Source organism: Hypanus sabinus, unplaced genomic scaffold (assembly GCF_030144855.1).
Source record: "Hypanus sabinus isolate sHypSab1 unplaced genomic scaffold, sHypSab1.hap1 scaffold_530, whole genome shotgun sequence".
Taxonomy (NCBI): domain Eukaryota; kingdom Metazoa; phylum Chordata; class Chondrichthyes; order Myliobatiformes; family Dasyatidae; genus Hypanus; species Hypanus sabinus.
In genome coordinates this window covers 229,845-246,133 of record NW_026781392.1, presented here as the reverse complement: position 1 = coordinate 246,133, position 16,289 = coordinate 229,845, and the positions used below count along the sequence as shown (strand labels likewise).

The 16,289-nt window shown below is 59.1% G+C and overlaps 1 protein-coding gene and 1 long non-coding RNA gene across 10 annotated transcripts in view; one reads left to right on the top strand and one right to left on the bottom strand.

Moving 5' to 3' along the window:
• Nucleotides 1–2,640: 2,640 nt before the first annotated feature.
• LOC132389322 (NACHT, LRR and PYD domains-containing protein 12-like) overlaps nucleotides 2,641–16,289 on the bottom strand; it is a 128,677-nt gene continuing 115,028 nt past the window's right edge. For 2 of the 4 annotated variants that reach the window (XM_059961835.1, XM_059961836.1), the window contains 7 exons: nucleotides 5,952–6,122; nucleotides 5,482–5,652; nucleotides 5,012–5,182; nucleotides 4,542–4,712; nucleotides 4,216–4,386; nucleotides 3,893–4,060; nucleotides 2,641–3,735 (listed from right to left, as the gene is read on the bottom strand). In XM_059961835.1, coding sequence (XP_059817818.1) covers nucleotides 3,633–3,735; nucleotides 3,893–4,060; nucleotides 4,216–4,386; nucleotides 4,542–4,712; nucleotides 5,012–5,182; nucleotides 5,482–5,652; nucleotides 5,952–6,122 — 1,126 coding nt within the window. In that variant the 3' untranslated portion in view covers nucleotides 2,641–3,632. The remainder of the gene's footprint in view (nucleotides 3,736–3,892; nucleotides 4,061–4,215; nucleotides 4,387–4,541; nucleotides 4,713–5,011; nucleotides 5,183–5,481; nucleotides 5,653–5,951; nucleotides 6,123–16,289) is intronic. The other 2 variants (XM_059961837.1, XM_059961839.1) reach the window with 2 other exon arrangements.
• Nucleotides 3,394–16,289, top strand: part of LOC132389323 (uncharacterized) — a 51,483-nt gene continuing 38,587 nt past the window's right edge. For all 6 annotated transcript variants that reach the window (XR_009510491.1, XR_009510489.1, XR_009510486.1 and 3 more), the window contains exons 1-2: nucleotides 3,394–3,510; nucleotides 6,656–6,798. This is a non-coding gene — a long non-coding RNA (uncharacterized LOC132389323). The remainder of the gene's footprint in view (nucleotides 3,511–6,655; nucleotides 6,799–16,289) is intronic.

The following is a 16,289-nucleotide window of genomic DNA, read 5'->3' as shown; positions in this document are numbered from 1 at the left end:
CACTCCTCTTCCTCCCAAACCCCTCACCCTCCTCACCAAAACCCTCATGTATATGTGTATGTGTGAATATCTGATATATACATTAGATTATTCAATGACAAAATTATTGGACTTAAAACATATGTACAACACCCAAGACAATATAAAACAAAAATTAAAATACTGTTATTACAATCAATAACACACTCGATCCCGGGACTGTATCCATGGGCACCGCACGTTCCTTCGCCATAGATTCTGAGTGTGACAGTGGCCATTGTAAGTCAGTGTCTCACTCCATCCCTGGCGGCCACATTAACCAAGGATTCGCCCATTTTAAATCAGCGCGTCCCTCCCTCTCTTGTGCTCACTTCTACCAAAGCCGTCACTCCCTCCTCAGCGGCCATTTCAAGTGAAGCGTCGGACATCCCACCTCTCCCGGATGATCCGGGAGTCTCCCGCGTATTGACAGCGGCTCCCTGAAGCCCGCGAATTAAAAACAATCCCCCGCAAATCGATTTTTTTGAGAGGGGGAGAGAAAGAGAGGGAGGGAGAGGGAGAAAGCGGGAGGGAGAAGGAGGGAGCGCTCCATGGCAGAGCATTTAAAAAAAAAAAATACAAAACGTACTTCACCCCAGACTACACTGAAGTGTTCCCCTGCCTAATAGGGGTCAGGAATAATGACAATGTGGCTCGCTGCACTGTTTGCAACAGTGACTTTTCTATTGCCCGTGGGGGGTTAAATCACTGTTGAGGTGAGTTTAACGGGTGTCATTCGTTCATTCGCATAGCTAACGCTATTTAAACTAGCTGGCTGGCCGCTAAGGAGCTACTCTCTTGCAGACATCCCACCTCTCCCGGGAGTTCCGGGAGTCTCCCGTAAATTGATGGTGTCTGCTTCCTTGAAATGCGACTTTGCAGGGTGGAATTCATTGAGTGATGGAATGGTGCAGACGGAGCTTCACTGTGTGTTTGGCATTGCAAATGTGTGATGGGACAGTGTGGAGGGAGATTCACTCTGTGTCTGACCCCGGGAGTGTGTGATGGGACGGTGTGGAGGGAGATTCACTCTGTGTCTGATCCCGGGAGAGTGTGATGGGACGGTGTGGAGGGAGATTCACTCTGTGTCTGACCCCGGGAGAGCGTGATGGGACGGTGTGGAGGGAGATTCACTCTGTGTCTGACCCCGGGAGAGTGTGATGGGACGGTGTGGAGGGAGATTCACTCTGTGTCTGACCCCGGGAGTGTGTGATGGGACGGTGTGGAGGGAGATTCACTCTGTGTCTGACCCCGGGAGTGTGTGATCGGACGGTGTGGAGGGAGATTCACTCTCTGTCTGACCCCGGGAGTGTGTGATGGGACGGTGTGGAGGGAGATTCACTCTGTGTCCGACCCCGGGAGTGTGTGATCGGACGGTGAGGAGGGAGATTCACTGTGTCTGACCCCGGGAGTGTGTGATGGGACGGTGTGGAGGGAGATTCACTCTGTGTCTGACCCCGGGAGAGTGTGATGGGACGGTGTGGAGGGAGATTCGCTCTGTGTCTGAGCCTGGGAGTGTGTGAAGGGACGGTGCAGAGGAAGATTCACTCTGTGTCTGACCCCGGGAGTGTGTGATTTGACGGTGTGGAGGGAGATTCACTCTGTGTCTGTCCCCGGGAGTGTGTGATGGGACGGTGTGGAGGGAGATTCACTCTGTGTCTGACCCCGGGAGTGTGTGATTTGACGGTGTGGAGGGAGATTCACTCTGTGTCTGAACCCGGGAGTGTGTGATGGGACGGTGTGGAGGGAGATTCACTCTGTGTCTGACCCCGGGAGCGTGTGATGGGACGGTGTGGAGGGAGATTCACTCTGTGTCTGACCCCGGGAGTGTGTGATGGGACGGTGTGGAGGGAGATTCACTCTGTGTCTGACCCCAGGAGTGTGTGATGTGACCGTGCGGAGGCAGATTCACTCTGTGTCTGACCCCGGGAGTGTGTGATGTGACCGTGCGGAGGGAGATTCACTCTGTGTCTGACCCCGGGAGTGTGTGATGTGACCTTGCGGAGGGAGATTCACTCTGTGTCTGACCCCGGGAGTGTGTGATGGGACGGTGTGGAGGGAGATTCACTCTGTGTCTGACCCCGGGAGTGTGTGATGTGACCGTGCGGAGGGAGATTCACTCTGTGTCTGACCCCGGGAGTGTGTGATGGGACGGTGTGGAGGGAGATTCACTCTGTGTCTGACCCCGGGAGTGTGTGATGTGACCTTGCGGAGGGAGATTCACTCTGTGTCTGACCCCGGGAGTGTGTGATGGGACGGTGTGGAGGGAGATTCACTCTGTGTCTGACCCCGGGAGTGTGTGATGTGACCGTGCGGAGGGAGATTCACTCTGTGTCTGACCCCGGGAGTGTGTGATGTGACCGTGCGGAGGGAGATTCACTCTGTGTCTGACCCCGGGAGTGTGTGATGGGACGGTGAGGAGGGAGATTCACTCTGTGTCTGACCCCGGGAGTGTGTGATGGGACGGTGTGGAGGGAGATTCACTCTGTGTCTGACCCCGGGAGTGTGTGATGGGACGGTGCGGAGGGAGATTCACTCTGTGTCTGACCCCGGGAGTGTGTGATGGGACGGTGTGGAGGGAGATTCACTCTGTGTCTGACCCCGGGAGTGTGTGATGGGACGGTGTGGAGGGAGATTCACTCTGTGTCTGACCCCGGGAGTGTGTGATGGGACGGTGCGGAGGGAGATTCACTCTGTTTCTGACCCCGGGAGTGTGTGATGGGTCGGTGTGGAGGGAGATTCACTCTGTGTCTGACCCCGGGAGTGTGTGATGGGCCGGTGTGGAGGGAGATTCACTCTGTGTCTGACCCCGGGAGTGTGTGATGGGATGGTGCGGAGGGAGATTCACTCTGTGTCTGACCCCGGGACTGTGTGATGGGACGGTGTGGAGGACAATTCTCTCTGTGTCTGGTCCCGGGTGTGAGTGAATTTACAAATGTAAATGAAACAATGTGTGAGCTGCTGACGTGCGGGAATAAATAAGCTGCTCCCGACTCACTCACAGTCACACACAATTAACTGACCGGCGACAAGGAGTGACCGGTTGAATAATCAGTCCCATTTCTCACCGTCACTCTGAACCGGGGAACCGATGATTATAAAATCACACTTCAGGGCCGTGTCCGGGATCGCTGCAGATCCAGGGTCACTGCCGAGGGATTTGTCCATTTAACATCATTATATCGGCCAGGCTGCCGAATGCACCGTCCTCAGCAAAGGGGGCAAAAGGATTCTCTCCCGGGATCATCCCCCCCACCCCGGGACACCGGTGTCCCAGACTGAGCCCCGGACCCCGGGCTCTTCCTGTCCGGGTAATTCCCCGGGGTGCCACGTGGGGAGTCTCCAACACGCACTTCCGGCGGAAGCTGTCCCGCCGGACAACAGGCGGAAACACGTCACTGCGGGACCGCTGCGAGCGACGCACACAGCGCGAGGCCCGAGCCGGGTCCGTTAAAACCGTTGAAAGTTGAACCAGGCGCGCGGCCGTTAAAGGTAAGGGCGGGAGTTAAAGGGGAGGGCGGGGAGTCGGCCAAATGTCCCCATCCCGCGGGCGGGGATGTTCACACATTCAGATCCACCATCAGTCCGGGTCTGGGTTCCAGGTAAGATAAAGGTTAAAGGCCAAATCTCCACAGATCCACTGTCAGTCCGGGTCTGACTCCCCGCAGAGATCCCAGTTCCTTCATCCCGGTCTCACTGAACCGATTCCCCCGCAGCCTGAAACAGATGGGAGAATAAAGATTAAATAAACGGATCACACAACAGTGTCAGTAACAGGGGTTAATGTTTCAACAACACCCACAGACAAATATCACCAGAAAACCCGCGGATCCGCTGATAATTTATCACATTGAACATTAACACAAACACTCACCAGATCCGCTTCAGACTCGGGAGGGTCAGTATGAGGCGGCGGAAAGCGGGGACAGATCGGTCTGTCAGAGAGTTTGATCTCAGGTTCAGATCCGTCAGTGATGGTTTTGTTCTGAGAGCGGAGACGAGATCCTCGGCACCAGAATCTGTGAGACCGACACTGTCCAGCCTGGAGATGAGAGAGAGTGAGGGTGAAGGACACAGAGAGACAGGAGACGGTACAAATCCCCAGTGTTTATCAGTAACACAATTACTGATCACATTAATGTTCAGTGTCAGACACCCAGTGACTGTAAACACAATCTCCCACAGTCTGGTACTAACCTCAGTTTCTGTATTTTACACTCCGGGTTCCTCAGAGCCGCAGACACCAGTTTCACTCCTGAATCCCCCAGTTTATTTTCACTCAGGTCCAGCTCCGTCAGTGATGGGTTTGTACTGAGAGCGGAGACGAGATCCTCGGCACCAGAATCTGTGAGACCGACACGGTACAGCCTGGAGATGAGAGAGAGTGAGGGTGAAGGACACAGAGAGACTGGAGACGGTACAAATCCCCAGTGTTTATCAGTAACACAATTACTGATCACATTAATGTTCAGTGTCAGACACCCAGTGACTGTAAACACAATCTCCCACAGTCTGCTACTTACCCCATCCGCTGTATTTTACACTCCGGGTTCCTCAGAGCCGACAACACCAGTTTCACTCCTGAATCCCCCAGTTTATTCAAACTCAGGTTCAGCAACGTCAGTGATGGGTTTGTACTGAGAGCGGAGACGAGATCCTCGGCACCAGAATCTGTGAGACCGACATTCCCCAGCCTGGATATGAGAGAGAGTGAGGGTGAAGGACACAGAGAGACAGGAAACGGTACAAATCCCCAGTGTTTATCAGTAATACAATTACTGATCACATTAATGTTCAGTGTCAGACACCCAGTGACTGTAAACACAATCTCCCACAGCCTGGAGATGAGAGAGAGTGAGAGTGAAGGACAGAGAGAGACAGGAGACGGTACAAATCCCCAGTGTTTATCAGTAACACAATTACTGATCACATTAATGTTCAGTGTCAGACACCCAGTGACTGTAAACACAATCTCCCACAGTCTGGTACTGACCTCAGTTTCTGTATTTTACACTCCGGGTTCCTCAGAGCCGCAGACACCAGTTTCACTCCTGAATCCCCCAGTTTATTATCACTCAGATCCAGCTCCGTCAGTGATGGGTTTGTACTGAGAGCGGAGACGAGATCCTCGGCACCAGAATCTGTGAGACCGACATTCCTCAGCCTGGAGATGAGAGAGAGTGAGGGTGAAGGACACAGAGAGACAGGAGACGGTACAAATCCCCAGTGTTTATCAGTAACACAATTACTGATCACATTAATGTTCAGTGTCCGACACCCAGTGACTGTAAACACTATCTCCCACAGTCTGGAGATGAGAGAGAGTGAGGGTGAAGGACACAGAGAGACAGGAGATGATACAAATCCCCAGTGTTTATCAGTAACACAATTACTGATCACATTAATGTTCAGTGTCAGACACCCAGTGACTGTAAACACAATCTCCCACAGTCTGGTACTTACCCCAGTCTCTGTATTTTACACTCCCGGTTCCTCAGAGCCGCAGACACCAGTTTCACTCCTGAATCTCCCAGTTTATTATTACTCAGGTTCAGCTCCGTCAGTGATGGGTTTGTACTGAGAGCGGAGACGAGATCCTCGGCACCAGAATCTGTGAGACCGACATTGTCCAGCCTGGAGATGAGAGAGAGTGAGGGTGAAGGACACAGAGAGACAGGAGACGGTACAAATCCCCAGTGTTTATCAGTAACACAATTACTGATCACATTAATGTTCAGTGTCAGACACCCAGTGACTGTAAACACAATCTCCCACAGCCTGGAGATGAGAGAGAGTGAGGGTGAAGGACACAGAGAGACAGGAGACGGTACAAATCCCCAGTGTTTATCAGTAACACAATTACTGATCACATTAATGTTCAGTGTCAGACACCCAGTGACTGTAAACACAATCTCCCACAGTCTGGTACTAACCTCAGTTTCTGTATTTTACACTCCGGGTTCCTCAGAGCCGCAGACACCAGTTTCACTCCTGAATCCCCCAGTTTATTATCACTCAGGTCCAGCTCCGTCAGTGATGGGTTTGTACTGAGAGCGGAGGCAAGATCCTCGGCACCAGAATCCGTGAGACCGACCTCCCCCAGCCTGGAGATGAGAGAGAGTGAGGGTGAAGGACACAGAGAGACAGGAGACGGTACAAATCCCCAGTGTTTATCAGTAACACGATTACTGATCACATTAATGTTCAGTGTCAGACACCCAGTGACTGTAAACACAATCTCCCACAGTCTGGAGATGAGAGAGAGTGAGGGTGAAGGACACAAAGAGACAGGAGACGGTACAAATACCCAGTGTTTATCAGTAACACAATTACTGATCACATTAACGTTCAGTGTCAGACACCCAGTGACTGTAAACACAATCTCCCACAGCCTGGAGATGAGAGAGAGTGAGGGTGAAGGACACAGAGAGACAGGAGACGGTACAAATCCCCAGTGTTTATCAGTAACACAATTACTGATCACATTAATGTTCAGTGTCCGACACCCAGTGACTGTAAACACAATCTCCCACAGCCTGGAGATGAGAGAGAGTGAGGGTGAAGGACACAGAGAGACAGGAGACGGTACAAATCCCCAGTGTTTATCAGTAACACAATTACTGATTTTTTTCTTCAGCACGACTGGGCAAGTCGGCCAGTGAGAACAGCGAGAAGAGTTTAAAAGGAAGACAGATTTACAGAGCGAGCGTCAGAGGAGCGGGAGACAGAGTAGGAAGGCTTTGGCTCAACGGGGCTTCGGCGATGAAGGGTCGAGGCGAGGTAGGTTATCTGTTTACAATACAGACAGTGAGTATGTGTGTGAGGCTGGGTTTCTGTGCTCGGTGTCAGATGTGGGAGATCCTGGAGACTCCCAGCCTCCCGGACGGCAACATCTGCACCCGGTGTGTCGAGCTGCAGCTCCTCAGGGACCGAGTTAGGGAACTGGAGATGCAGCTCGATGACCTTCGTCTGGTCAGGGAGAGCGAGGATGTGATAGAGAGGAGTTACAGGCAGGTGGTCACACCGGGGCCACGGGAGACCGAGGAACTGGGTCACAGTCAGGAGAGGGAAGGGCAAGAAGCAGGTACTAGTGAATACCCCAGTGGCTGTTCCCCTTGACAATAAGTACTCCGGTTTGAGTACTGCTGGAGAGGGAGCAACAACAGCTGCACCTCTGGCACCGTCTGGCCCTGTGGCTCAGGAGGGTGGGGAAAGGAAGAGGATGGCAGCAGAGAGAGGGGACTATAGTTAGGGAGTCAGACAGACGATTCTGTGGACGCAGTAAAGAAACTCGGATGGTAGTTTGCCTCCCAGTTCCCAGGGCCAGGATATTCCTGATCACGTCCAAGATATCCTGCAGTGGGAGGGAGAACAACTGGAGGTCGTGGTACATATTGGTACCAGTGACATTGGTAGGAAAAGGGAAGAGGTCCTGAAAACAGACTACAGGGTGTTCGGAAGTAATTTGAGAAGCAGGACTCAAAGGTAGTGATCTCGGAATTACTGTTTGTCCCACGTGACAGTGAGAATAAGATTGGGATGAGGTGGAGGATAAACGCATGGCCGAGGGATTGGAGCAGGAGGCAGGGATTCAGATTTCTGGATCATTGGGACCTCTTTTGGAGCAGGTGTGACCTGCACAGAAAGGACGGGTTGCACTTGAATCCCAGGGGGAACAATATCCTAACAGCAAGGTTTGCTAAGGCTACTGGGGAGAGTTTAAACTAGAATTGCTGGAGGAGGGAACCAAATTGATGTGACGGAGGAGAGGAAGGTTGACTCACAAATAGAGAGAATTTGGAGACAGTGTGAAAGGGAGGATACGCAGGTGATAGAGAAGGGAGACACTCAGTCCGATGGTTTGAGATGTGTCTATTTTAATGCAAGGAGTTTGATGAATAAAATAAATGATTGACTGTGTCTGAGTGAGTCTCTGTGGGTGGAAGTTAGGAACAGGAAGGGGTCAATAACTCTACTGGGTGTATTGCATAGACCACCCAACATTAACAGGGACATCGAGGAGCAGATAGGGAGACCGATTCTGGAAAGGAGTAACAATAACAGGGTTGTTGAAGTGGGAGATTTTAATTTCCCAACTATTGATTAGCAGCTCCCTAGAGTGAGGGGTGTCGATGGGGTGGAGTTTGTGAAGTGTGTTCAGGAAGGTTTCTTGAAGCAATATGTACATAAGCCTACAAGAGGAGAGGCTGTACTTGATCTGGTTTTGGGAAACGAACCTGGTCAGGTGTCAGATCTCTCAGTGGGACAGCATTTTGGAGATAGTGATCGCAATTCTACCTCTTTTACCATAGCATCTTGGAGGAAGGGGGATGGGGAAGAGAGATCCCACAGGAGGAAGGGGATGGGGAAGAGAGATCCCACAGGTGGAAGGGGGACGGGGGGAAGAGACCCCACAGGAGGAAGGGGGACGGGGAGGAGAGATCCCACAGGAGGAAGGGGGACGGGGAGGAGAGATCCCTCAGGAGGAAGGGGGATGAGAAGGAGAGATCTCACAGGAGGAAGGGGGACGGGGAGGAGATCCCACAGGAGGAAGGGGGACGGGGAGGAGAGATCCCTCAGGAGGAAGGGGGACGGGGAGGGAGAGATCCCTCAGGAGGAAGGGGGGACGGGGAGGAGAGATCCAACAGGAGGAAGGGGGACGGGGAGGAGAGATCCCTCAGGAGGAATGGGGACGGGGAGGAGAGATCCCACAGGAGGAAGGTGGATGGGGAGGGAGAGATCCCACAGGAGGAAGGTGGACGGGGAGGAGAGTTCCCACTCGAGGAAGGGGGACGGGGAGGAGAGATCTCACAGGAGGAAGGGGGACGGGGAGGAGAGATCCCACAGGAGGAAGGGGGACGGGGAGGAGAGATCCCACAGGAGGAAGAGGGACGGGCAGGAGAGACCCCACAGGAGGAGGGGGACAGGGGAGGAGAGACCCCACAGGAGGAAGGGGGACGGGGAGGAGAGATCCCACAGGAGGAAGGGGGATGGGGAGTAGAGACCCCACAGGAGGAAGGGGGATGGGGAGGGGAGTTCCCACAGGGGTAAGGGGGACGGGGAGGAGAGACCCCACAGGAGGAAGGGGGACGGGGAGGGGAGTTCCCACAGGGGTAAGGGGGACGGGGAGGAGAGACCCCACAGGGGGGAAGGGGGACGGGGAGGAGAGATCCCACAGGCGGAAGGTGGACAGGGAAGAGAGATCCCACAGGATGAAGGTGGATGGGGAGGAGAGATCCCACAGGAGGAAGGTGGACGGGGAGGAGAGTTCCCACTCGAGGAAGGGGGACGGGGAGGAGAGACCCCACAGGAGGAGGGGGACAGGGGAGGAGAGACCCCACAGGAGGAAGGGGGGACGGGGAGGAGAGATCCCACAGGAGGAAGGGGGACGGGGAGGAGAGAGCGTACAAGAGGAAGGGAGATGGGGGAGAGATCCCACAGGAGGAAGGGGGCTGGGGGAGAGATCCCACAGGAGGAAGGGGGACGGGGACGAGAGACCCCACAGGGGGAAGGGTGACGGGGAGGGGAGACCACACAGGTGGAAGGGGGACGGGGAGGAGACCCCACAGGAGGAAGGGGGACGGGGAGGGGAGTTCCCATAGGGGTAAGGGGGACGGGGAGGAGAGACCACAAAGGAGGAAGGGGGACGTGGAGGAGAGACCCCACAGGAGGAAGGGGGACGGGGAGGAGAGACCCCACAGGCGGAAGGGGGACGGGGACAAGATCCCACAGGCGGAAGGGGGACGGGGTGGAGAGATCCCACAGGAGGGTAGTGGACGGGGAGGAGAGATCCCACAGGAGGAAGGGGACGGGGAGGAGAGATCCCACAGGAGGAAGGGGACGGGCAGGAGAGATCCCTCAGGAGGAAGGGGGACTGGGAGGAGGGACCCCACAGGAGAAAGGGGGACGGGGAGGAGAGATCCCACAGGAGGAAGGGGGATGGGCAATTGACGGGGAGCAGAGATCCCACAGGAGGAAGGGGGACGGGGAGCAGAGATCCCACAGGAGGAAGGGGGACGGGGAGGAGAGACCACACAGGAGGAAGGGGGACGGGGAGGAGAGACCCCTCAGGAGGAAGGGGGACGGGCCGAGAGACCCCACAGGAGGAAGGGGGACGGGGAGGAGAGACCCCACAGGAGGAAGGGGGACGGGGAGGAGAGAGACCCCACAGGAGGAAGGGGGACGGGGAGGACAGATCCCACAGGAGGAAGGAGGAAGGGGTCGAGATCCCACAGGAGGAAGGGGGAAAGGGCCGAGAGACCCCACAGGCGGAAGGGGGTCGGGGAGGATAGACCCCCCAGGAGGAAGTGGGATGGTGAGGAGAGATCCCACAGCGGAAGGGGGACGGGGAGGGAGACCCCACAGGAGGAAGGGGGACGGGCAGGAGAGACCCCACAGGCAGAAGGGTGACGGGGAGGAGAGACCCACAGGCGGAAGGGGGGACGGGGAGGGGAGATCCCACAGGAGGAAGGGGACGGGGAGGAGATATCCCACAGGAGGAAGGGTGACGGGAAGGAGAGACCCCACAGGAGGAAGGGGGACGGGCAGGAGAGACCCCACAGGAGGAATGGTGACGGGGAGGAGAGACCCCACAGGCGGAAGGGTGACGGGGAGGAGAGACCCCACAGGCGGAAGGGGGACTGGGACGAGATCCCACAGGCGGCAGGGGGACGGGGTGGATAGATCCCACAGGAGGAAGGGGGACGGGGAGCTGATATCCCACAGGAGGAAGGGGACGTGGAGGGGAGATCCCAGAGGAGAGGGGACGGGCCGAGAGACCCCACTGGAGGAAGGGGGACGGGGAGGAGAGACCCCACAGGAGGAAGGGGACGGGGAGGAGAGACCCCACAGGAGGAAGGGGGACGGGGTGGAGAGATCCCACAGGAGGAAGGGGGACGGGGAGCAGAGATCCCAGAGGAGGAAGGGGGACGGGCAGAGATCCCACAGGAGGAAGGGGGACGGGGAGCAGAGATCCCACAGGAGGAAGGGGGACGGGGAGGGGACATCCCATAGCAGGAAGATGGGACGGGGAGGAGAGATCCCTCAGGGGGACGGGAGGAGAGATCCCTCAGGAGGGACGGGGAGGAGAGATTCCACAGGAGGGACGGGGAGGAGAGATTCCACAGGAGGGACGGGGAAGAGAGATCCCACAGGAGGAAGGGGGACGGTGAGGGAGATCCCACAGGAGGAAGGGTGACGGGAAGGAGAGACCCCACTGAGGAAGGGGACGGGCAGGAGAGACCCACAGGAGGAAGGGGGACGGGGAGGAGAGACCCCACAGGCGGAAGGGGGACGGGGACGAGATCCCACAGGCGGAAGGGGGACGGGGTTGGAGAGATCCCACAGGAGGAAGGGGGACGGGGAGCAGAGATCCCAGTGGAGGAAGGGGGACGGGGAGCAGAGATCCCACAGGAGGAAGGGGGACGGGGAGGAGAGATCCTACAGGAGGAATGGGGACGGGGAGGAGAGACCCCACAGGAGGAAGGGGGACGGGGCGGAGAGACCCCACAGGTGGAAGGGGGACGGGGACGAGATCCCACAGGCGGAAGGGGGACGGGGTGGAGAGATCCCACAGGAGGAAGGGGACGGGGGAGCTAGAGATCCCAGAGGAGGAAGGGGGACGGGGAGCAGAGATCCCACAGGAGGAAGGGGGACGGGGAGGAGATCCCACAGGAGGAAGGGGGACGGGGAGGGGACATCCCACAGCAGGAAGATGGGACGGGGAGGAGAGATCCCTCAGGGGGACGGGGAGGAGAGATCCCTCAGGAGGGACGGGGAGGAGAGAATCCACAGGAGGGGCGAGGAAGAGAGATCCCACAGGAGGAAGGTGGACGGGGAGAACAGATCCACAGGAGGAAGGTGGATGGGGAAGAGAGATCCCACAGGAGGAAGGGGGGATGGGGAGGAGAGATCCCACAGGAGGGTAGTGGACGGGGAGGAGAGTTCCCACAGGAGGAAGGGGACGGGCAGGAGAGATCCCACAGGAGAAGGGGGATGGGCAATTGAGACCCCACAGAGGAAGGGGGACGGGGAGGAGAGATCCCACAGGAGGAAGGGGGACGGGGAGGGGAGATCCCACAGGAGGAAGGGGGATGGGGAGGGGAGATCCCACAGGAGGAAGGGGGACGGGGAGGAGAGACCCTACAGGAGAAGGGGACGGGGCCGAGAGACCCCACAGCAGGAAGAGGGACGGGAGGAGATATCCACTGGAGGAAGGGGGACGGGTGGGAGATATCCCACTGGAGGAAGTGGGAAGGGGACGAGATCCCACAGGAGGAAGGGGGAAGGGGACGAGATCCCACAGGAGGAAGGGGGACGGGGAGGAGAGATCCCACAGGAGGAAGGTGGACGGGGCCGAGAGATCCCACAGGGGGAAGGGGGACGGTGGGAGAGACCCACAGGGGGAAGGGGACGGGACGAGAGACCCCACAGGGGGAAGGGGGACGGGGGAGGAGATACCCCACACGGGAAAGGCGACGGGGAGGAGAGACCCCAAAGGGGGAAGGGGGACGGGGAGGAGAGACCCCACAGGGGGTAGTGGGACGGGGAGGGGAGATCCCGACAGGGGGAAGGGGGACGGGGAGGGGAGATCCCACAGGAGGAAGGGGGACGGGGAGGGGAGAACCTACAGGAGGAAGGGGGACGGGGAGGGGAGATCCCACAGGAGGAAGGGGGATGGGCAATTGAGACCCCACAGGAGGAAGGGGGACGGGGAGGAGAGATCCCACAGGAAGAAGGGGGACGGGGAGGAGATCCCACAGGAGGAAGGGGGACAGGGAGGGGAGATCCCACAGGAGGAAGGGGACGGGACGAGAGACCCCACAGGAGGAAGGGGGACGGGGCCGAGAGACCCCAAAGGGGAAGGCAGACGGGGAGGAGATATCCCACAGGAGGAAGGGGGACGTGGAGGATATACCCAAAGGAGGAAGGGGGACGTGGAGGAGAGACCCCACAGGAGGAAGGAGGACTGGGAGGATAGACCCCACAGGAGGAAGGGGGACGGGGCCGAGAGACCCCACAGGAGGAAGAGGGACGGGGAGGAGATATCCCACAAGAGGAAGGGGGACGGGGAGGAGATATCCCACTGGAGGAAGGGGGAAGGGGACGAGATCCCACAGGAGGAAGGGGGAAGGGGACGAGATCCCACAGGAGGAAGGGGGACGGGGCCGAGAGACCCCACAGGCGGAAGGGGGACGGGGAGAAGAGATCCCACAGGAGGAAGGTGAATGGGGCCGAGAGATCCCACAGGGGGAAGGGGACGGGGGGAGAGATCCCACAGGGGGACGGGGGGGAGAGATCCCACAGGGGGAAGGGGGACGGGGGAGAGATCCTACAGGGGGAAGGGGGATGGGGACGAGAGACCCCACAGGGGGAAGGGGGACGGGGAGGAGAGACCCCACAGGGGGAAGGGGGACGGGGAGGAGAGACCCCACAGGGGGTAGTGGGACGGGGAGGGGAGATCCCACAGGGGGTAGGGGCACGGGGATCCCACAGGGGGAAGGGGGACGTGGAGGAGAGACCCCACAGGAGGAAGGGGACAGGGAGGAGAGACCCCAAAGGAGGAAGGGGGACGGGGAGGAGAGACCCCACAGGAGGAAGGGGGACGGGGCCGAGAGGCCCCACAGAGGAAGAGGGACGTGGAGGAGATATCCCACAGGAGGAAGGGGGACGGGGAGGAGATATCCCACTGGAGGAAGGGGAAGGGGACGAGATCCTACAGGAGGAAGGGGGAAGGGGACGAGATCCCAGAGGAGGAAGGAGGACGGGGCCGAGAGACCCCACAGGCGGAAGGGGGTCGGGAGGAGAGACCCCACAGGAGGAAGGGGGACGGGGAGGAGAGACCCCACAGGAGGAAGGGGGGACGGGCAGGAGAGACCCCACAGGAGGAAGGGGGACGGGGAGGAGAGACCCCACAGGAGGAAGGGGACGGGGAGGAGAGTCCCCACAGGCGGAAGGGGGACGGGGAGGAGAGACACCACAGGAGGAAGGGGGACGGGAGGAGAGACCCCACAGGTGGAATGGGGATGGGGAGGAGAGACCCCACAGGAGGAAGGGGGACGGGCAGGAGAGACCCCACAGGAGGAAGGGGGATGGGCAGGAGAGACCCCACAGGAGGAAGGGGGACGGGCAGGAGAGTCCCCACAGGAGGAAGGGGGACGGGCAGGAGAGATCCCACAGGAGGAAGGGGGACGTGGAGGGGAGATCCCAAAGGAGGAAGGGGGACAGGGAGCTGAGATCCCACAGGAGGAAGGGGGACGGGAGGGAGACCCCACAGGAGGAAGGGGGACGGGAGGGAGACCCCACAGGAGGAAGGGTGACGGGGAGGATAGACCCCACAGGAGGAAGGAGGAAGGGTACGAGACCCCACAGGAGGAAGGGGGAGTGGCCGAGAGACCCCACAGGCGGAAGGGGGTCGGGGAGGAGAGACCCCACAGGAGGAAGTGGGACGGGGAGGAGAGATCCCACAGGAGGAAGGGGTACGGGGCCGAGAGACCCCACAGGAGGAAGGGGGACGGGGAGGAGAGATCCCACAGGAGGAAGGTGGACGGGCGAGAGATCCCACAGGGGGAAGGTGGACGGGGACGAGATCCCACAGGAGGAAGGGGGACGGGGAGCAGAGATCCCACAGGAGTCAGAGGGACGGGGAGGAGAGATCCTACAGGAGTCAGGGGGACGGGGAGCAGTGACCCACAGGAGGAAGGGGGACGGGGAGCAGAGACCCCACAGGAGGAAGGGGACGGGGAGCAGAGATCCCACAGGAGGAAGGGGGACGGGGAGGAGAGACCCTCAGGAGGAAGGGGGACGGGGCCGAGAGACCCCACAGGAGGAAGGGGGACGGGGAGGAGAGACCCCACAGGAGGAAGGGGACGGAGGAGAGACCCCACAGGAGGAAGGGGGACGGGGAGGAGAGATCCCACAGGAGGAAGGAGGAAGGGGACGAGATCCCACAGGAGGAAGGAGGAAAGGAGCCGAGAGACCCCACAGGCGGAAGGGGGTCGGGGAGGATAGACCCCACAGGAGGAAGGGGGATGGTGAGAGAGAGATCCCACAGGAGGAAGGGGGACGGGGAGGGGAGATCCCACAGGAGGAAGGGGACGGGGAGGAGATATCCCAGAGGAGGAAGGGGGACGGGGCCGAGAGACCCCACTGGAGGAAGGGGGACGGGGAGGAGAGACCCACAGGAGGAAGGGGGACGGGGAGGAGAGACCCCACAGGAGGAAGGGGGACGGGGAGGGGAGATCCCAGAGGAGGAAGGGGGACGGGGAGGAGAGACCCCACAGGAGGAAGGGGGACGGGGACGGAGAGACCCCACAGGAGGAAGGGTGACGGGGAGGAGAGACCCACAGTAGAAGGGGGACGGGGCCGAGAGACCCCACTGGAGGAAGGGGGACGGGGAGGAGAGACCCACAGGCGGAAGGGGGTCGGGGAGGAGAGACCCCACAGGAGGAAGGGGGACGGGGAGGAGAGACCCCAAAGGAGGAAGGGGGACGGGGAGGAGAGGACCCCCCAGGAGGAAGGGGGTATTGGCAAGAGAGACCCCACAGAAGAAGGGGGACGGGCAGGAGGGACCCCACAGGAGGAAGGGGGACGGGTAGGAGAGATCCCACAGGAGGAAGGGGACGGGGAGGGGAGATCCCACAGGTGGATGGGGGATGGGGAGGAGAGATCCCACAGGAGGAAGGGGACGGGCAAGAGAGACCCCACAGGAGGAAGGGGGACGGGGCCGAGAGACCCCAAAGGGGGAAGGCAGACGGGGAGTTGATATCCCACAGGAGGAAGGGGGACGTGGAGGATATACCCAAAGGAGGAAGGGGGACGTGGAGGAGAGACCCCACAGGAGGAAGGAGGACTGGGAGGATAGACCCCACACCCCACAGGAGGAAGGAGGACTGGGAGGATAGACCCCACAGGAGGAAGGGGGACGGGGCCGAGAGACCCCACAGGAGGAAGAGGGACGGGGAGGAGATATCCCACAAGAGGAAGGGGGACGGGGAGGAGATATCCCACTGGAGGAAGGGGGAAGGGGACGAGATCCCACAGGAGGAAGGGGGAAGGGGACGAGATCCCACAGGAGGAAGGGGGACGGGGCCGAGAGACCCCACAGGCGGAAGGGGGACGGGGAGAAGAGATCCCACAGGAGGAAGGTGAATGGGGCCGAGAGATCCCACAGGGGGAAGGGGGACGGGGGGGAGAGATCCCACAGGGGGAAGGGGGACGGGGGGGAGAGATCCCACAGGGGGAAGGGGGACGGGGGGAGAGATCCTACAGGG